The following is a 22,892-nucleotide window of genomic DNA, read 5'->3' as shown; positions in this document are numbered from 1 at the left end:
GCAAAAATAATTTGAGCAGGTTTTCCTACTGACAGAGCCAAAAGGTGTTTCTGTGTGAGAAAAAAGAATAGGAAAAATGGCAAGATGAAAGCTGTGGGAAACAAGCTCCAGTCATATTGTGAAATGCAGGGTTTCACCTGCTCTCTGCTTGGGAAGCAGATCTGCACCACTATTAAATGGTTCCTTCTTGCTGTCCTGATGAGACCTACTTTAGAGAAAGTGTGGAACACAATAGCCAACAGGGATTTCACTTTGAGTCATTATCTAGCTTATTTAAGAAATAAATAAAAGAGCAATATCTAACAATGTTCAGGTCCTTTAATTGTTCACTCTGCCACATGTACACAAAGCATTTCTTTGTTCCTTTACCATGCCTGGTTTATGTGTGAAAGACATCACAGACTGTGACAGGAGCGTTCAATGCTGCATGTCGTTTGGCGGGACCCAGTGGAAGAGCCTTCTCTGTGGCGGCCCCGGCCCTCTGGGACCAATTCCCCCCAGAGATTAGAATAGCCCCCACCCTTCTTGCCTTTCGTAAGCTTCTTAAAACTCACCTCTTTTGTCAGGCATGGGGGAACTGAGATATTCTTTCCCCCTAGGCTTCTACAATTTATGTATGGTATGTTTGTATGTATGTTTGGTTTTAAAATAAGGGTTTTTAGCTGTTTTAGTATTGGATTGTCACATGTTGTTTTTACCACTGTTGTTAGCCGCCCCGAGTCTACAGAGAGGGGCAGCATACAAATCCAATAAATAAATAAATAAATAAAATAAATCTTCATCCAGGTCCAGGAAGGAGGTGAGCAAGGATGGGAACACCTGGGTTTCTAGGAAGAACCACCCATGGAAGCTGCTCTGCTCTCCAACCACAGAGGTTGCTGATGAATTAGAAACCAGTTTTTATGTTTTAGAATGGCTCCTCATTGAGAATCAAATCCCTTTGCAAATAAGAAAAGCTCTGATAGATGAAACTGAGGTCAGTCTAAGATTCACAATGAGCCCAGAGAGGCCTCTGGTTCTGCCACAAGCAGAAAGAAGCGACTTTGCCCAACACGCAACAGGTGTTTCCCCACAACTGAACTTTCCTCCATCACACAACACAATATTGGACACTGAGATATCCCTCCATTTAGGAATCCCCAATTCTGGCATCAGAACATCTGGGATCTCAGAATTGGGGATTCCTAGATTGAGGGATGCCTGAGTGTCTGATGTGATGGACGAAAGTTTAATTCTGTGGAAACACCTATTGAATGTTCAGCAAAGCAATAATATAAGAACATTAATATGAGGATATTCAAAGGAGAAAATATTTCCAAGTTTCACTCCTACAATCAAAAAGCACTGGAACTGAGAAGTCTCCTGTTGATTGGTCCAAAGTCCCCCAGAAAGTTTTCATGCTTAAGGGAGGATTAGAACTCAGACCCAGCTGGCTAAAATACGACTAGAACTCGAAGTCCCCTGATGATTGGCTCCAAGTCCCCCATTTGGCTTTTGTTGGAAGGTGGGATTCAAACTCCAGGATTGGCACGGTCCCTCATGTGGCTTTGAGTCCCTGCATTGTCACCAGGCACAACATCTCCCTTCCCACAGACCGAAGCTGCCTCTTGGGGTCTTGGGGGGGAGCATCTGCATTCGGCCCCTCCCCACAAAAGTCTGCAAGGCAGGCAGGCAAGGTGGGCAGTGGGGGAGCCTTTCTTGGGAGGGGTCAGCCACCCCGGGACTCTGGGGGTGAATTTCTCTCCCTTTGGGGTTGCAGCTGTTGGACAGGGCAGAAACTGCCAGAGGTAAGAGGACCGAAGAGCAGCGGCAGCAACAGCGCCAAGTTTGAAGCTCTTGGAAGGGGGGCACAGGAGGGAAGCGTCACTTCTCTTGGGGGGGACATAAAGGTGTCAACATCCCTTCTTTTTTACCTGTGTCTAGGGAAGATTCCAAGAGTACCGGCCTTACCTGGAGATTTCCATCAGCTGCAGCTTTAAGGTCTCTCAATCAATGTTCTCTCTAATTTTTTTTTTGGTGTGGGCAGAAAAGTATAATGTCTGAGTGACACATTTTCATGCCTCAGCATGGATCGGTTAGAAGGGCTGCTGCATAGCTCGTAAGTGTGAAAAAGGGGCATTAGTCACTTTTTTCAGGACCCTTGTGACTTCGAATCGTCGATAAATGAACCGTTGTAAGTCAAGGACAAATTGCCTTCCCCCCTAGATATTTTCTGTGGAGCTTCAAAATGGACCCCTGATCTGCACTGGTCAGACAGATAATCCTTGACTTCTGTTCTGACCCCAATGGAGGCCAAAGTTTCTATCTTCTGAGTAAGACAGTTATTATGAGTTCTGCCTCACTTTACCACGTTTCTTGCCACAGTCACTAAGTGAATCCCTGCAATTGCTTGTCAGAAGATCCCAAAAGATGTTCCCATAACCCTGGGACATTGCCACCATCATACCGACAGACCAGGAAATACAAGAAAATAAAAAATAAAAGCGTTCAGTTCAAAGTTCTGCTCAGATTAAAGAAATTGGAGTTTGAGAAGGGTTGATTAAGCTTGGAGTATTGTTTTGTTTGCTCCTTTTTAACTTTAATTATTTTTTCTATTTACCTTATTTTTCAGTGTATAAAACGCACTAGTGTATAAGACACACCTATATTTTAGAGGAGGAAAACAAGGAAAAACATATTCTGAACCAAATGGTGTAGTATTATATTGTTTAATAAAATATCACTGTAGCAGAATACTTTTTTTACAACTACAGTGGTACCTCGTGATACGAACACCTCGCCATACGAACAATCCGAGATACGAACCCGGGGTTCGAAAATTTTTTGCCTCTTCTTCCGAACTTTTTCCGTCTTACAAACCCGCCGCCCGAATGCTGAACCCAGAAGTTCGGCAAATGTTCGGGTTCGGGTGGCCGTCGAGAAGCCCCGTCGCCTGGCTGTCGCCTTTTGAAACAGCCAGGGGGCTTCTTGGCGTTCTCCTGAATGCCGAACCCGGAAGTTCGACAAAAGTTTGGGGGTGGCGTTTGGGTTCAGGAAGATGCTGAGAAGCCCCGCCGCCCGGCTGTTAGCTTTTCAAAAGAGCTGCGGAGCTGTCGGGCCAGTTGGGAGGCTGGAAAGGAGGTGGGGAATCCCAATAGGGAATTCCATGGGGGGAGCTTTGACGTCACAAAGACGTCCTTCCTGGCCGGCCCCCCTACCCTCTACCCCTCATTTAGAGACATTGCCCTCTTCGGAGGACTTTGGGGCTGGATGCGTTCCCCCTCCCTCACAGAGCCCTCCTCACCCCTCCCCTTCTTTTTAAATCTGGCTTTTTCGGCTGCAGCCTGGCCAGTCCAACTTTTGCAGAAATCCGGACGGCAGGATCTGGGTTGATTGAATCCACTGTGACTGCAGACAAGGTGAGGTGGAATTTCCATGCCTGCTGTCATTTCTTGCCAAGATTGGAGGGGTGTTAATGCACCCATGTGAACTATACCCTTGCCCACAGGTGTCCGGGTGCTGAAAGGATGCTTGGGCACAGCGATGTTTCACAAGCTCCTTTTTACTTTCTCTCTGATATATTTTACTGTCCAGCGTGATACCTGCCTATCAGGTTAGCGGATATAAAGTTAACGTTATGTGTCTATTGAGGGCTGGTTTCTCTGAATGTCAACCTTTTTGAATGTTCTACTTTCTAGTGATAACATGCGTATGGGATTGGGGATGGGGAAAAAACCAACACTACAGCAAAATGGAAGTGCATTTCCCCAAACTTCTGGTTTGTCAGTTTGGTGACTTTTTTAACCTACCAGGCTTCAGAAAGACCTATGAGCATGCACAGGGGGCACCATGGGGGGATTGCACATGCGCAGGGGGAGGGAAGGGGTGTCGGCACACCATGCATGCTAGCCACCCAACCCCTCCCTTTTGGCATGTGAACCAAAAAAGGTTTGCCATCACTGGTCAATGGGAAGGGAGAAGTTGTGCCTGCTGACGATCTGGGAAATTAACCCTGCTGTTCTGTTCGGGTCGTATGTGACCCGAAGCCAAGTTTGAGTCCCTGTAAAAAATTTTCCCTGCATATCTGAAACTTGAAATTCCTTGAGTTTTCATCATTTCAGGGGTTCTCTCTATGAGAATTTTTTTGGGGGGGGTGGGGGGTTTCTTTCTTGCTGAAAAAAAACACCTCCCTAATGTTATGTTCCCGGGTCTATTTGACCCGGACTGCAAATTGATCATTTTAGGTACTTATATTTGGTCTTTTTGAAAGCTTTTTTCACCTGGAAACATGTTTGAACATTTCTGCACACAATGGAATGAAAATTGAATGGAAAAAATTAATCCTTATTGGTTTATTTTGCACATAAATGTGCCCCCCCGTTTTTGTGAATTGTTTTTAGGTTTATTGATAATTTTGCCTGCAAAATGCATTCTATTTTACTAAAGTTGGTGTGGGATTGGTAGCTTGAACATTTATGCACATAATGATATGAAAATTGAACTGAAAAAATTAATCCTTATTGGTTTATTTTGCACATAAATGTGCCTCCCCCCCATTTTTGTGAAAGTTTTTTCAATTTATGGATAGTTTTGCTTGCAAAATGCATTCTATTTTACTGGAGTTGGTGTGGGATTGGTAGCTTGAACATTTCTGAATATAAGAAAAATATAAAGGAACTGAAAAAAATGATTCTTACTGGTTTTTTAAAATCAGAAATAAGCCCCCCCCCCTCGGCTGCTAAAATATTTCTGAAAGCAATATCCTACATCCTTTGTCAATCTTTCAAACCATTAGAGGGACAGCTATATAACAGAGTGACCAGTTTTCAGTCATTCATCCAAGTCTATTTCTCTGGTAAGTAAAACAGCTATGTTTTTCTTTGGGATGTTACCTTCTGCTGCATGTGACATAAATGTTTTTTTTTTGCCTAGATTCAGTACTTTGCATCTGTTTCACAGAGTTGACCTTGGAAATAAACTGCATCTTTATCTGGTATGTGACAAACCTATTTTTTCCTGCTTTCTGTGGATTTTTTTGCATCATTCATGTTCTCTTTTTGTGGGGGCAGATCTTATAATTAATGTTTTTACAAATTACAGAAAGTATGCCTTACAAAAGACCACTAACAGAAGCAGAACTTGAAGAGGTTGCCAACGCCTCTTCTGAGGATGACTTCACACAGGAAAACCTTTCTGAAGAGGAGGATCACATCAGTGATGGGGACAGCAGATTTGAAAACTCTGATTCTGAAGCAGAAGAACCAGAAGAACCAGAAACACCTGTTCCAGATGTGCAAGGAATCCCTTCCAAAAACAGGGATGTCACTTGGTTTTCAAAATATAACCACACCAGAAAACTGTCTGCTGCAAATGTAATTACATCTACTCCTGGTCCCACCAGATTTGCCATTTCTAGAGCATCTGATATATTATCAACCTTTCTATTATTCCTAAATGTTACAATTACAGATATGATAATCAAAATGTCCAACATTGAGGGAAAAAATATTTATGGTGCTAATTGGGATCCAATAGATACAGCCACCCTACATGCATACATTGGCTTGCTTCTTTTAGCCGGGGTGTATAAATCATACGGCGAATCGTGCAGAAGTTTATGGGCTGCACATTCAGGCCGCCACATATTCAGAGCTACAATGTCTGTAGAAAGATTCTACAATATTTCCAGAGTGTTGCGGTTTGATGATAAAAAAGACCGAAGTCAAAGAAGGGCTGTGGATAAACTGGCGCCAATTAGAGATTTATGGAACAAATGGGTTGAAATTCTTCCAACACTATTCAATGTAGGTGAGTGTGTAACAGTTGATGAGCAACTGGTGGGATTCAAAGGGAGGTGCCCATTTCGGCAATATTTGCCAAGTAAACCAGCAAGATACGGAATTAAAATATGGACATTGTGTGATAGTAAAAGCTCATATGTTTATAATGCGCAGGTTTACACTGGTAGGATCCCTGGAGAAGGTCCTACAAAACATTTGGCTTTGAAAGTTGTTTTAGACTTGACTTATGGCCTGCAAGGGCAAAAGGTAACCTGTGACAATTTTTTTACATCATATAATTTGGCACAACTGTTATTGAAACGAAAACTCACCATGCTGGGCACTGTTAGGAAGAACAAGCCAGAGTTACCAGTAGGCATCCTTGCCAAAAGAGAGGTATTTAGTTCCACTTTTTATTTCAGTAATGAAACATCTATTGTGTCTTACGTTCCAAAAAAAACCAAACAAGTGATTTTGATGAGAACCATGCATCACGATGATAATATTAGCGGAAGGCCAGACAAAAAGCCGGAAATGATATTATCTTACAATGCCACAAAAGGCGCAGTGGATACATTGGACCAAGCATTATCCACATACACATGCAAACGAAAAACAAACCGGTGGCCCATGATAATGTTTTATAATATTATAGATGTTTCAGCATATAATTCGTTTGTATTATGGTCAGACATAGACCCAAATTGGAATAAAAAAAGGCTTCATAAGAGAAGACTATTCCTGGAAGAATTAGGTATGTCTCTAATACAGCCATATTTAGAAGCCAGAAAATATCAGCCCAGATGTGAAGAAGCATTAGCCATAATGCAGGCTACCCAGCAGCATGCTCAGGAGGAAACAAACCCCATACCCTCCACCAGCAGCACTCCCAGCACAAAAAGGAGGAGATGTGGCTTATGTCCATCTTCTAATGACAATAAAACTAATCTTACTTGTATTAATTGTAAAAAATACATTTGCAAAGCACATACCTGTTACTATTGTATTCATTGCAGCAAGCATTAAATATTTTCAAACGTTTTGTATATATAAAAGAAACTGTTTCTGTTCTGTTTCATTTGTGATTTTATATGTTCCATTTGTTATCAATAAATCTATAGTAAATTAAAACTGGCATGTTTGTTGTTTATGTGCAGAATGCAATAAATCAATCATAATTTCACACAGCCGGGGGGAGGAGCTTTTGTGAACAAAATAAACAAGTAAACATAATTTTTTCATTTCAAATTTGATTTTGTTGTGATTAGCAATGTTCAGACTTGTAATATAATGCATAAAGTTTTCAGAAATGTTGGCAATGGCAGCATAATAAAGATATAAATGAACAGAATTGCACACAGCCGGGGGGGGGTGCTTTTGTGACAAAATAAACAAATAAGGGTCAATTTTTTCAGTTCAATTTTCATATCATTATGTGCAGAAATGTTCAAGCTACCAATCCCACACCAACTTTAGTAAAATAGAATGCATTTTGCAGGCAAAATTATCAATAAACCTAAAAGAAATTCACAAAAACGGGGGGGGAGGCACATTTATGTGCAAAATAAACCAATAAGGATTAATTTTTTCCATTCAATTTTCATTCCATTGTGTGCAGAAATGTTCAAACATGTTTCCAGGTGAAAAAAGCTTTCAAAAAGACCAAATATAAGTACCTAAAATGATCAATTTGCAGTCCGGGTCAAATAGACCCGGGAACATAACATTAGGGAGTTTTTTTTTTTCAGCAAGAAAGAAACCCCCCACCCCCCCAAAAAAATTCTCATAGAGAGAACCCCTGAAATGATGAAAACTCATGGAATTTCAAGTTTCAGATATGCAGGGAAAATTTTTTACAGGGACTCAAACTTGGCTTCTGGTCACATACGACCCGAATAGAACAGCAGGGTTAAAGCCACATGAGGGACTTTGTACCAATCCGGGAGTTTAAATCCAACCTTCCAACAAAAGCCAAATGGGGGACTTGGAGCCAATCATCAGGGGACTTGAGTTCTAGTCTTACTTTACCCATGAAAGCCAGCTGGCTCTGAATTCTAATCCTCGCTTAGGCATCAACACTTCCTGGGGGACTTTGGGCCAATCACCAGGAGACTCCTGAGTTCTGGGTCCTGCCTTAGTACTTTTTGATTGGGAGAATGAAACTTAGAAATATTTTCTCATATGAATATTCTCATATTAATGTTTTCATACTATTGCTTTGCCCAACATTCAGCAGGAGTTTCCCCAGAACTAAACTTTCCTCCATCACATCAGACACCCCTCAAACTAGGAATTCCAAATCCTGATATCTCAGATGTTCTGATGCTAGAATTGGGTATTCCTAGTTGGAGGGATGGCTAAGTGTCCAACACTGTCTGATGTGATGGAGGAAACTTCAGTTCTGGGAAAATACCCCTTGCGTGTTGGGCAGAGTCTCTTTCTTCTGCTTGTGGGAGAACCAGAGGCCTCTCTATGCTCATTGTGACCTCAATTCCATCTGTCTCTGGACATATTGTCCAACCTTTCATAGATAAACCAGGCATGGAAGAGGAACTGAGAAATGCTTTATGTACACGTGGTAGAGTGAACAATCAATGGACATGAACATAGTCAGATATTGCTCTCTTATTTCTTGAATAGGGGAATAAAAATACAGAGCTAGACAATGACCACAAAATAAAATCCCAGTTGCCTTTTGTGATCCACACTTTCTCTAGAGTAGGTCTCACCAGGACATCAAGAAGGAACCACTTAATAGTGCAGATTTTCCTCCCAAGCAGAGAGCAGGTGAAACCCTGCATTTCACATCATTTGCGTATTTCATGGGTTGTCACACAGAATATTGCATAACATGACTGGAGCTTGTTTTATTTATTTAATTGGATTTGTATGCTTGTTTCCCACAGCTTGCAATTTTTCATTTTTCCTATTCAGGCTCTTTTCTCACACATTTTTCAGGCTCTGTCAGTCGGAAAACCTGCTCAAATTATTTTTATAAGGCATCAGGTCCATTGGTTGTTGCTGAACATCAAATTCTTTTGAATTGCCTTCAGAAAGTTCTCTTTATTAGGATTTATTGAGCTGAAAGAGAAGGAGATTAAAGAAACAAGACATATATTCTTCTTGGATTCTATATAAGGAGAAGCAATTAATATTTTCTTTCAAATAAAAGAAAGCTTAATAATTCTTCCACTATCATAGCTTTGTTATATTTCATGCTTTTACATTTGTTCGGGATGTAAGCTGCTCCTTTGTGTTCAGGTCTGGCTTCAGAATGATAATATAGCACTTGGGGATGAAGATGCAACCTAACAGACCAGCACTGGAGGCCAGGATGGAGAAGATCTGAACAGCCACCATATATTTCCCTTTGGTGCTTAGGTAGGTAGGCACAAAAGTCACCCAGACACTGCAGAAGACCAGCATGCTGAAGGTGATCAGCTTGGCTTCATTGAAGGTTCCAGGTAGATTTCTGGCGAGAAAAGCTACTACGAAGCAGATGGCAGCCAGGAAGCCCATGTAGCTGAGGGTAATGTAGAACATGACAACATTCCCTTCATTGCATTGCAGGATGATCTCTCCATGCTGGGAGTGTAGGTCAGAGTCAGGGAAGGGGGTAGAAACTCCCAGCCAGATGGAGCAGATGAAAATTTGGACAGCAGAACAAGACAGGATGATCGAATTGGCCAAGCTCTTCCCCAACCATCTCTTCACTCGGTTTCCTGGCTTTGTGGCCAAGAAGACCAGCACCACCGTGATGGTTTTGGCCAAGAGAGAAGAAATGGCAACTGAGAAGATGATGCTAAAAACTGTTTGTCGGAGAAGGCAGGTGGCTTTCCTTGGTTGACCAATGAAGAGAAAGGACGACAAGAAACAAAGCAGGAGGGAGATCAGGAGGGTGTAGGAAAGGTCCCGGTTGTTGGCTTTGACAAGAGGAGTTTCTCGGTACTTAATGAAGATGATTAAAACAAGGCCTGTAATTAGGAAGAAGAATAGAGCAAATGGGACCAGGATAATGCCCAGATGTTCTTCATAAGACAGGAAAGTTATAACTTTGGGGATACATTGGATTCGTTCATCATTGGGATATTTATCATCCAGACACTTGGTGCATTTTTCAGTATCTGAAAAGTAAAGAACAATATATCTTTAATATTTTTGGGGTGGGGTTTACATTAAAAGAAATACCTTTTTTGGACAACACCTAATTCCAAGAACATTTTCCGAGAAGTATTTCTAAACAATTCCAATAAGAAGGATATTTTTAAATATATATCTAGGTATATGAAGTTGAGGGAAGTCCTAGGATGTTAATTATTTCCTATGTAATGTTTAGAATCTTTATAAGAACATACATTATTAGAAGTTATTAATGAATCATATGATCTTTTTAGGCGAACATCCTGAGTCCTGCCCCATGGCAGTTTTTAAAAGGGACTTGGAGGAAGCCTACAGTATCCTGTAACAATATGGAATTAAGGAGAACCTTTCTAACACTGAGAACAATTAACCAGTGGAACAGTTTGCCTCCAGAGGTTTTGGGTTCTTCAATATCGGAGGTTTTAAAGAAGAGACTGGACAGTCACTTGTCTGAAATGGTATAGGTCTGTGATTGTGAATCTATGGCATAGGTGCCAGAGGTGGCATGCAGAGCCCTCACTATGGGCACGTGTGCCATTGATTTCCAGTGCACATGCCAGTCTTTGCACGCACTGGAACACTGGAAAACAGCCTGAAAATAGCCTGAAGAATGGTCCAGAAAATAGCCAAAAGAAAAATAGTTTTCAGACCATTTTTCAAGCTTTACAACAGCCAGAAAAATGGTCCAAACAATTATCTGAAAGCCTGAAAATGGCCCGAAAAATGGCCAAAACAGGCATGTGCATGCTGGCCAGCTGGACTTTGGGTGTCCAGCGCTCCAGCATGTCCATCTGCACGCACCTGCATGTGTGATCTGATTTGGGCACTCGGTGCCGAAAAGGTTTGCCATCACTGGTATAAGTTCTTCTGTTTGAGCAGGGGGGTGGAGTAGAAGACCTCCAGGGTTCCTTCCTGCTCTATTTTGACTGATCAATTGATCTATGTGACTGGAAGAATATTTTTGTAATAAATTCCCCCCATTACATTATGGAAAAGTGACAGCTTCTCAGTGATCCTCAAGGGGAGGTGAATTGCAAGGTCTTTCAGAAGGTGAACCTGAAAGAATTCATCAAGTTTCAAAGATTTCAGATGTTCATAGAAAGGTAAATTAGCAGCAGTTATCTAAACTTAAAAGGGTAAGAGGTATTTCCTCTGCTGTTAGTAAAGCGTTCCCAGTCTGCCACACCCTACTCCCATCTCTTCCCAACCCTCCTTCAAAGTCTTTTTCCTTAACTTCCTTTTAGATAAGAAATTGTGCAGGTTAAAAAAAAAACCAAGGGAGCTTCAATCTGCCTTTTAACTTGCACTTTCATGAAAACGTTCTGAATGGATCCAGTTCCACAAAACTTCCCATTTTCCTCATTGTCACTCACCTTTCTGAATGGAGATGGTCCCCTCTGGACAAGGAACACAGTCATAGCAACAAACCGGCTCTTCTTCTCGAGCCCTCTTGACAAATCCAGGATGACAACTTTCCACACATTTGGACTGAGGCAGAGACTGAGCAGAAAAATAAGGAATGTCACAGGAAAGATATTAGGACTCTCCATCCATAGAAAAGGGAGGTAAAAATGGATGGAGACAAGTAGCCTCCTTCTAAACAGATGCAGGAGGTACAACAACTGGCAGATTCTTCATTTAATTCCTCACATTTGTTTTTGGAATTTAACATTACATTACTTTTCTATTTAATAAAGTCTGAAGGGATGGAATTGCAGAAAAATATTTAAGTATGATGATATATTCATATTAAAACCGAGAATAAAATTTGCTGTAAAAGGTTTAGGGAATTTTTATTTCATTCAGTTTTTTAATGTAGAATAAAACTATGATGAAGAAAGAAACCTCTGACCAGTAAGATCTTGAAAGATTTCCATAAAACATTGTAAAGCTACTCCACTTAAATCCTGTCTATTGAAGAATTCCCATTAGATGACACTAAATGGCATGAAAGGCCAACTGTCCCAGAAACTCTGGGCTTTCCCCACTTGAAATGGGACCTCAAGCTTTGGAAAACAGAAAAGACACCAAAATTTCTCCCACCTTATTGAGCAACTTTAGCAGTGAAAGAGCATTTTGGTTGACAGAAAGTCTCTGTCTTATAAAATATCCCAGAATCTCTCTTCTGACCCTGGAGAGAACGAAGAAGCTGTAAATGGCCAGTTCTGCTGTTATCTCTCCATTTTGGTCCAAGTGCACTTTAAAGTCTGAAATATTCCAAAATTCATTCTTCTCAAGAAAGGGATGAAACTAGAATGGGAACATACAGAAAACTTTATTTCTTATCCAACATTGAATCTTACTTCTACAATTGTCTAATCTCTAAATATGGTTAAATAATACTGCCAGTATCTTGAAAGGTGAATTAAAAATTTTGAGAAAAAATACTGTCAATATAATTTACATTGACTTCAGTAAGGCATCTGATAAAGTAGATCATAACCTACTACTAGGTGAAGTAGAAAAAAGTGGGTTGAAAGCATCACCGCCAGATGGATTTGAAACTAGCTGACCAACCACACTCAATGTGTAGTCCTCAATGGAATTGCATTTACATGGAGGGAAGTGTTCTGTTTTAAGCCCAGTAGTCTTCAATTTCAATATCAATGACTTGGACAAGGGGATAGATGGGGAACTCATCAAATTTGCAGATGGCACCAAGCTGGCAGGAATAGGCAACACTCTAAAAGATAGGCTTAAGATGCAGAAGGATCTTGACAAACTTGAACATTGAGAGCTATCAGTTCTATCCACGCCACTCAGAGAGAAACACACACCCCGACTCAAAATGTTCCTTATTGCTTGGTAAAATTATACTCTTTACTGATAAAAGCACACCCAGTGAAAAGCAAATTTAAATGGCAAGGAAAAAAGGATTTATTTTTCTCTTCTTTTCTCCGAAATATCAACAAGGTCTAGGAAAGGCACCATACTTGGCCTAAATAAAACAAAGTCCATTTATCATTCAAGAATATTATTATTATTATTATTATTATTATTATTATTATTATTATTTAGATTTGTATGCCGCCCCTCTCCGAAGACTCAGAGCAGCTCACAACAACAAAACATAATACAAATCCAATGATTAAAAAACCATTTAAACCCTTAATATAAAAACAGTCATACATCCCAGACAAACCACACATAAAGCGGAAACAGTCCAGGGGAATCAATTTCCACATGCCTGATGGCAGAGGTGGGTTTTAAGGAGTTTGCGAAAGGCAAGGAGGGTGAGGGAAATCCTAATTCCAGAGGATTGGCGCCGCCACAGAGAAGGCTCTTCCCCTGGGTCCCGCCAGATGACATTGTTTTGTCGACGGGACCCGGAGAAGGCCAACTCTGTGGGACCTAACCGGTCGCTGGGATTCGTGCGGCAGCAGGCGGTCCCAGAGATATTCTGGTCCGATGCCGTGAAGGGCTTTATAGGTCATAACCAACACTTTGAATTGTGACCGGAAACTGATCGGCAACCAATGCAGACTGCGGAGTGTTTGTGTGACATGGGCATATCTGGGAAAGCACAGCTGCATTCTGCACAATCTGAAGTTTCCGAACACTCTTCAAAGGTAGCCCCATGTAGAGAGCGTTACAGTAGTCAAATCTTGATGATGAGGGCATGAGTGACTGTGAGCAGTGATTCCTGGTCCAGGTAGGGCCGCAACTGGTGCACCAGGTGAACCTGGGCAAACGCCCCCCTCGCCACAGCTGAAAGATGGTTCTCTAATGTTAGCTGCAGATTGAGGAGGACGCCCAAGATGCAGACCCTTTCTGAGGGGTTCAATAATCCCCCCCCAGGGTAATGGATGAACAGATGGAGTTGTCCTTGGGAGGCAAACCCCACAGCCATTCCATCTTATCAGGGTTGAGTTTGAGTCTGTTGACACCCATACAGACCCTAACAGCCTCCAGGCACCGGCACATAACTTCCACTGCTTCGTTGACAGGACATGGGGTGGAGATGTACAACTGGGTATCATCAGCGTACTGATGATACCTCATCCCGTGTCCCTGGATGATCTCGCCCAGTGGTTTCATGTAGATATTATATAGCAGGGGGGAGAGGACCAACCCCTGAGGCACCACACAAGGGAGAGACCTAGAGATCAACCTCTGACCCCCACTAATACCAACTGCGGCTGACCAGAGAAGTAGGAGGAGAACCACTGAAGGATAGTGCCTCCCACTCACAACATCTCCAGCCGCCGCAGAAGGATACCATGGTCAATGGTATCAAAAGCTGCTGAGAGGTCAAGAAGCAGCAGGACAGAGGATAAACCCCTGTCCCGGACCCGCCAGAGATCATCTATCAACGTGACCAAAGCAGTTTCCGTGCTGTAGCTGGTCCTGAAACCTGACTGTTGAGGGCCTAGATAATTGGCTTCTTCCAAGGACTGCTGGAACTGGAATCAGCTCACCGAAATCCCAGGCAAAAATTATCCACCAGAGAATGTCTTTTTTCCGAGGCAGAAATCATTGTTTTGAAACCTTTTCCAAGCACACCCAGTAATGGGCAGCCAAATTTTTTACTGCCACACTGTGGGTGTGGCTTATTTTATGGGTGTGGTTTGATGGTCATGTGACTGGGTAGGAGTGGCTTGCTAGCCATGTGACCAGGTGGGTGTGGCTTGAACGATCATCATCATTCAAGTGAGCTGTTAAGTCTTCAACTTACAACTTCACCAGTGTCACTCACCAGGGTGACAATTTGCTTCGTGTTCCCCACGCTATTCTTCTTGGGTTGCCCCCCCGCCTCAGGCTAGGCAAACACAAGCCAATCAGCTGTTGAGAAAAGGGGGGGAGGAAAAGCCCCCCCCGCAACTTCTGCCAGTGCTGGTCTCCCTGCTACTTTCCAAGGAGGAGGAGGACAGGAGGGGGGATTTAAAAATATTGGAAAGCCGAGGGAGAGTTACAAGGTTATTATTGCCGCATGACGCCTTTTCATATCAGCTGAGGGTGGAGTGAGGGCTTCATGAATGGAAAAAAATCGCAGCCCAGACCACTTTGGCATGGAGCGACTCTCCTTTTTTCCCCTACTGCTGCTGTACATCAGGTTGCATGAGTCCAACTTAATATGCTAGTCCATTCTATAATCAGCCACATCAGCCATAACACAAATTACTGTTTTGAACAATGTATTACACAAATGGCTATTTTATATGCGAAATTATGACCGAAATATTTGTACACCTATTGTCAACCTTCGCTATGTTTTCTGCATCTCTACGCTTGGTTGCCAATAGTAACAGGGAAGGGTCAACAGTAATGGTGAGGGGGGGAAAGAGAGCAGGAGGCCCTATGAAGAGAGATAAGTTTCGTTTTCCTCGAAACCAGGTGACCTGAAGGAGACCATTAGAAGTACATTCCATAAATGTGATGTGGGATGAAGATACATCTACCTGACTGTCATGGACACTAGGGATTGGCCATTTTCCCAAGGGGGGTGGAAAAGGGGGTTTGATATACACATGTATCGCACCTTTTTCTCCAGTCTTTGCTTTGACTAAGATGCTTCCAGTTCTGATTTTGATAAATTCACTTTTGAACCTTTAAAAAGGACTCTGAGTTTTATTTATCTTAAGTTCTGACTGTGGCAGCTGACACCTATATTGGTTCTCACTGTCAAGACATTTTTCCTTAATTTTAGGTTGCTTCTTTCTTTGTTTAGTTCAATCCATTGCTTCTTGTTTTGCCTTCTGGTGCTTTGGAAAATTGCCCCCCCTCTTTCTGGCAGCCTCTTAAAGCCTGTTGCCTATCACACTCTTGGGCAAAGCATATGAGCCATTTCCTCCTTTCAGTGGTCCATGAAAGTACATCAATAGTATGTAGATAATCAATTTGAAAAAAAGATGAACAACATGTTTACAGTACTGTAGATTCATTGTGGCTGGGTGTAACAAGGAATGGCTGGGAGGGGAGGGGCCAGGCGAGGCACCCCTTGACATGAGTGACATTGATTTGGCCACACCCACCCAGTCACATGACTACCAAGCCTCACCTGCTGAATCACATGACCATGAAGCCACTCCCACCCAGTCAGGACTTCCAAGCCACCCTCACCCGGTCACATGACCATCAAGCCACATCCACAAAATAAGCCACGCCCACAGTGGTAGTAAAAATGCAGGAAGCCCCCACTGCTTTGGACCCATTATTCCCTGAGTAATTAAATTGGTCAGATCCATAGAAACATAGAAGATTGACGGCAGAAAAAGACCTCATGGACCATCCTTGTACTATTTCCTGTATTTTATCTTAGGATGGATATGTTTATGTCAGGCATGTTTAAATTCAGTTACTGTGGATTTACCAACCATGTCTGCTGGAAGTTTGTTCCAAGCATCTACTACTCTTTCAGTAAAATAATATTTTCTCACGTTGCTTTTGATCTTTCCCCCAACCAACCGCAGATTGTGTTTCCTTGTTCACTTTCTTATTAAAACACTGTTTAGTTGGTTCCCCTCCTTCTCCTCTGGATTCCTTCTCCAAACAAGGTTATGGATCCATAATGGGACCCCCTACCTGCCATGGCTGCAGCCTTGGAAACCCCAATCTTTTTTCTCCCTCCTTCCTTCTCCTCCTCAATCTGGAGGAATATGCAGCATTCAAAGCATGGGCCAGAGTTTTCACGATAGTGTAATAGTAATAATAATTTTTGATCCTTTCTCTGTTCCTTTTCTCCTGGGTCTCGAGGGGGTCTTTCTGGGTGCATCTTTTGCGGCCTTTGACAGAAAAGACGTTCTTTGAAAGAGAACAGTGAAAATAATGATCTTGAAATTTTTCTTCCACAAAGAAATCGGATTCAAAGGCATCACCTTTTGGCCTTTTTTTGGTCAAATAACGAAAATTCAAAATACTGTGGATGTATTTGAGAAGTCTGGGCTTGTATACTGTATACCCTCCAAAATTTGTGAGGACCCAGACTTTCTTTCCAATGGGTCCTGGCAAGCGCAGAAATGTTTCATGGAAAGGAACAAATCTGTCCCAAATGGAATCATATTCAATGAAGTGAACAAAGACATTGACTTGTCTCCACTTAGAGAGGGCATCCCCGAGGGGGGCTGTGTGTTCAGTTTTTGAGAATCGATGTGATATAACAACACAAATTCCATTCCTGACAAACGTAGTAGTGAAAGTCCTCATGAAATTCTCTCCCTTCGATGTGTCTGAAGCAAAGAGGCCAATCAGGGTCCATCTGAAATGGACGAGCAGTTGCACAATGACTGGGTACTGGAATCCTTCTTTGGGAGTCATCTGGTGGAAAAAGGGGAATTTGCTTTTATCAATCTGAGCCTCTGAAGCAATATCATAAGTGATCTAAAAAAAGCAATGAAGAATGCTGTGTTATATTGGTGGTCAGATCAAATCCAAAATATTAGATTTTAATAAATCCAACCTGGTTCTCATGAATGTATTAGAACAATTTTAATTAGACATTATTTGAAATATTAAAGATAGGGTATTAGCAATCAATCAATCAATCAATCAATCAATATCAACTTTATTTGATTAGTCAATCAACCATATCAAAGCGAGGAAAAGGACCACATCGGTCGTCATAGAACTGTGACTGGTTAAAATACAATAAAATTGGCTAAAATAGAGGGAATTTGAACAAATAATAAGTTAAAATGTAGTATAATATGCTAAAATTGAGTAGTAAAACATGAGAATATAACTCGTGCAAAGGATTATATTAAACAAATCTAAGATACTGATATAAAATATTCTTAAGTGAGTTCATCTCCTTTGCATGCCACCCCAATATGTTCTATAAAACGTATTCTCATCTGAACAGCCCTGACTATAAATTTAGTGGTTCCAGAAACTACATATACAGCGATCCCCCGGGTATTGCGAGGGTTCCGTTCCAGGACCCCTCGCAATGACCGGTTTTTCGCGAAGTAGTGCTGCGGAAGTAAAAACACCATCTGCGCATGCGCAGATGGTGTTTTTACTTCCGCAGCATCGAGGAGCCGAAGATTGGGGTTTCCCCACCGCCCACGTAAACTCCTCGGAAGCGGCACGAGCGAGCGGCGCGAGCGAACGGCTTGTCCACCGCCTGCCTGCCCGCACGCCCTTCGCCCACCCACGCCGTTCATTCTCGCCGCTTCCCAGCTGAGTCCTGAAGCCAATTCGCTTCAGGACTCAGCTGGGAAGCGGCGAGAATGACCATAGAATCTAACTGCTCAAATCTTGCTCTAGTGAGTGCTGTTCTATGGTATTGGGTCAGACCCATTGTCAGGTATTTTTCTAGTTGAAAGGCTGTTTTGTTCTTGGCTAACCATTTCATTCAATTTTTATTGTATAATAAAAATGAAAAATAATAAACAAATTAAAAAACTATAGAAACATAGCAACATAGAAGACTGACGGCAGAAAAAGACCTCATGGTCCATCTAGTCTGCCCTTATACTATTTCCTGTATTTTATCTTACAATGGATATATGTTTATCCCAGGCATGTTTAAATTCGGTTACTGTGGATTTACCAACCACGTCTGCTGGAAGTTTGTTCCAAGGATCTACTACTCTTTCAGTAAAATAATATTTTCTCATGTTGCCTTTGATCTTTCCCCCAACTAACTTCAGATTGTGTCCCCTTGTTCTTGTGTTCACTTTCCTATTAAAAACACTTCCCTCCTGAACCCTATTTAACCCTTTAACATATTTAAATGTTTCGATCATGTCCCCCCTTTTCCTTCTGTCTTCCAGACTATACAGATTGAGTTCATTAAGTCTTTCCTGATACGTTTTATACTTAAGACCTTCCACCATTCTTGTAGCCCGTCTTTGGACCCGTTCAATTTTGTCAATATCTTTTTGTAGGTGAGGTCTCCAGAACTGAACACAGTACTCCAAATGTGGTCTCACCAGCGCTCTATATAAGGGGATCACAATCTCCCTCTTCCTGCTTGTTATACCTCTAGCTATGCAGCCAAGTTTCCTACTTGCCTTTCCTACCACCCGACCACACTGCTCACCCATTTTGAGACTGTCAGAAATCACTACCCCTAAATCCTTCTCTTCTGAAGTTTTTGCTAACACAGAACTGCCAATGCAATACTCAGATTGAGGATTCCTTTTCCCCAAGTGCATTATTTTACATTTGGAAACATTAAACTGCAGTTTCCATTGCTTTGACCATTTATCTAGTAACACTAAATCATTTACCATATTACAGACCCCTCCAGGAATATCAACCCTATTGCACACTTTAGAGTCATCGGCAAATAGGCAAACCTTCCCTACCAAACCTTCCCCTATGTCAGTCACAAACATATTAAAAAGAATAGGACCCAGAACAGACCCTTGTGGCACACCGCTTGTAACCTGTCTCTGCTCAGAATACTCGCCATTAACAATAACTCTCTGATGTCTATGCTTCAGCCAGCTTGAAATCCACTGAACTATCCAGGGATTAAGTCCAATCTTCACTAATTTATCTATCAGCTCTTTATGTGGAACCATATCAAAGGCTTTGCTGAAGTGCATTTGCTAAACAATGTGAATAATATTACTGTATCACCTCTACAATTTAACACAATTAGATTAACACATTGAAATGCTGATTTGAAGTATTATATTCCAATAAAGGACCTATTACAATTTTTGAGGATTGATGCATCTTATAAGCCTCCCCGAGTCCTCGGAGAGGGGCAGCATATAAATCCAATTAAATAATTAAATAAATAAATCTTTTTTCTGTTTCTGTATCCCAATTTTTTTCTGGAAATATATTTTAGCTCCAATTATACAAAAAACATGAAGACCTCAGTTTCTAATACGATTTGTCAGTTGTATAATCTAAGATTTAATTGAACTTTTTCTGTTTTCGGAGTCTGTTGGTTTCTATAGATTAAATGTTATTTCAATATCCATATTTTCTGAAGTCCTTTTACTCACCCCAGGATACTCCTCAGAGGCTGTGACTGGGCTGGTTCTGCTAGTGATTTCTCTCTGAAGCCCCAAATATCAGATTGATGTGAGAATATGGGGAAAACCTTGGCCTCAGATACTTTGATAATTGGGACTGAGGAAGCTGAAGAGGTATGAGGTTTTCATTTAAGCACTACTTTCATTCATGCCCTTTCTCTAACTGAGTTCCTTTGATGATGAGGATCCAAGATTCAATCTCAGAGAAAATGACCAGGTAAGGAAAAGTTTACTTTGTCTATTGATTGATTAAATGTGGCTACAATGTCATTTCCCATGTTCAATCGTTGAGCTTGATTTATTAATTATCAGACAATTATTATGGCAAAAGAATCCAAGTCTTGTTCACAGGCTATACAATCCAATGTGTAAGTATGATAATATCATATGATAATATCATTTTGTTAGTGTGTTCCAATGGGTATTTAGCATGTTAAACATGTGTACCCATAACAGAACTTAAAACAGAATAAAATAATGGAATGTACCTTGGAGGTCTTCTAATCTAATCTCCTGATCAAGCAGGGAACCCTGTACTATTCCAGACAAGTAGCTGTCTAGTCTCTTCTTAAAAACCTCCAGTATTGGAGCACCCACAACTTCTGGAGAGTTATTCCACTGATTAATTGTTCTAAGGGTCAGGAAAGGGCTTCTTAGTTCTAAGTTGTTTCTTTCCATGATTAGTTTCAATCCATTGTTTCTTGTCTTGCTTTCTGGTTTTTGGAAAATAGGTTAACACCCCCTCTACTTTGTGGCAGCCCCTGAAATATTGTACATTGTTATTATGTCACCCCTAATCCTTTTCATTAAATTAGACATACTGGTACCCAATTCCTGCAACTGTTCTTCATATGTTTTAGTCCCCAGTCCCTTAATCATCTTAGTCTCTACATCCTTTTTATAATATGGTGATGAAAATTGGCTGCAGAATTCCAAGTGTGGTCTTGTCAAGTCATTATAAAGCAGTACTAATACTTCACATGATCTTGATTTTATCCATCTGTTAATGTAAATGTTCTTGGGTTTTTTGGCTGCAGCCACACATTGCTGGTCCATTTTTAAGTGATTGCCCACTAGGACTCTAAGATACTAAGTGTAAAACTTTACATTTCCCTACATTGAATTACATTTTGTTAGATAGGCCCAGGGTTCAAGTCTATCTAGATCCATCTGGATCTTCAGCCTACCTTCTGGGCTGTTGGCTATTCCTGCCACTTTAGTGTTGTCTGCAAATTTGATGATTTCACCATTTCTCCCATGTCCTAAATCATTCATGAAGATGCTGAAGAATCCTGGGCCTAAAATGGAAGCTTGGGGTCCCCAACTGCTTGTTTCTCTCTATGCAGATGTAGTTCCATTAAGGACCACAGGCTGACTTCATCTGGGCATGGTGCTTTCTATCCCACATAACTTTAGCTTACCGAGAAATAGGTTGTGATTTATTTTGTCAAAACCTTTCTGAAATCCAAATGCTGTATACTATGTGCATTGCATTTCCCTGGTTCACTAATTTAGCAATTTTTGTCAACAAATGAAATAACATTTATTATCTGTTTTATTCTATTTTAGTCCAGTAAATCATTCATATCTATACCGATATGATTATTAACATGCATTATTTCTTATAAAATCTATATAGCTTTTAACTCTACCTAAAACATTCTGGTTCTTCTGCAAGAAATGCATTTTTCTTAAGTTTAACTAAGAGGATCATGGCATAAATTTTAGACACAATATTTGCTAGTCGATTTGGCCCCATAATTGCTGGAGTCCTTTTTATTCCATATCTTAGATACATAAAATGCTACTATTGTCAACTTCACTCTGTGTGGATAGGTTAGGTCTTATTTATATATGAAAATGAAGATCCCAATAGAGGCCTCAGGGATATTTTTTGATCAGTTAAATAGTTGGTAGAATGTCTTCTCTGGGGAATGTATTGCTTGCATTTCAGGCCTTTTATGATTAATTTCAAGATGAACATAATGTGGTAAAATATTTTCATTTTTGCTAATTTGGAGAAAAGCAACTCTTGAATTCCACAGAGAAGACATGATTGGTCACTCAATACTTACTTTTATCAGATGGAGAAAAATACACAAACCTGTGGGACTTTGTAGGTGCCTCCTAATATTGACATCTGGATAGAGATGTCCCTGTCAGCTCTATCAAAAAGAGTGAGAAGGTTCTCCTTCTTTCCACAGCTGTAGTTGGGGACATTGGTTTCTCCAGTGGAGAGAATGTCCAGCAAGGCTTCTGAAGTATGGAAAGTGCTCAAGTAGTTGTCATGGAGGTTGTAGCCAAGTGTGAGATTGTGCAGGAGCTGGGAATTCTTGTTGAGGACTTGAATGTTGAAAATCAATCGTAAGCCATATAAATAACCATAAATATCCCTATTGTAAAAAAAGTGTTATTATAATTAATAAGCAACAACAATACTTCTTTTAATTTATAATCCTCCACAAGGCTACTGAGCCTTAAACTAACATTGAACCAAAAGCAATGGTCAGTTACACAAATATGGAAGTTGGCTGAGGTACGGCAACTATAAGTTGTTCAAACACCATTTTAAATAAAATTCATTATTCAAGTAATAAATTAAGGATTGAACAGAGAGAGGAAAATAATCTGCAGCCCTTTCAGCTTTTTCTCAGACCTCTTTTTGAGTTCTCTTTCACAAAATCAGACAAAAGAAGGAAGCAGTGGAAATCAGTATAATTCAGGAAATTAAACACATTCCAATATAGGAATAAATGAAAAATAACAAAAAACAGAAAAGAGGAAGAATGTTAAAATGGAAGGAGTGCAACTCCATCACCTTTATGACTTACGGATCATGGAAAACAAACTGAAGAGAAGGAGCCACATTGAAAAGCAACTTAGTATGCGATATTTCCTTTCCAGTGATGACTATACCAATGAGATGGTCTCCTGGCCTGTAAAAGCTCTGTGGTTGTTTTCCATCATGGTGCTCCAAACTCAGTGTGCATTTCCTTCTCAGCTTCCCAGAGACTGGATGGAACAAAAGCAGCATCCAAAGGATAAGCAGAAGATCCAT

At 41.0% G+C, this 22,892-nt stretch overlaps 1 protein-coding gene across 1 annotated transcript in view; it reads right to left on the bottom strand.

Annotated features, from left to right (window-relative positions):
* Positions 1-22,892, bottom strand: part of LOC139170726 (vomeronasal type-2 receptor 26-like) — a 74,383-nt gene extending 51,491 nt beyond the window's left edge. The window contains exons 1-2 of the mRNA XM_070758214.1: positions 22,666-22,892; positions 21,939-22,227 (exon numbers count right to left, since the gene is read on the bottom strand). Coding sequence (XP_070614315.1) covers positions 21,939-22,227; positions 22,666-22,892 — 516 coding nt within the window. The remainder of the gene's footprint in view (positions 1-21,938; positions 22,228-22,665) is intronic.

This window comes from Erythrolamprus reginae, chromosome 8 (assembly GCF_031021105.1).
Source record: "Erythrolamprus reginae isolate rEryReg1 chromosome 8, rEryReg1.hap1, whole genome shotgun sequence".
NCBI classification, from domain to species: domain Eukaryota; kingdom Metazoa; phylum Chordata; class Lepidosauria; order Squamata; family Dipsadidae; genus Erythrolamprus; species Erythrolamprus reginae.
The sequence above is the reverse complement of the archived record's forward strand: the minus strand, read 5'-3'. Positions and strand labels throughout refer to the sequence as shown.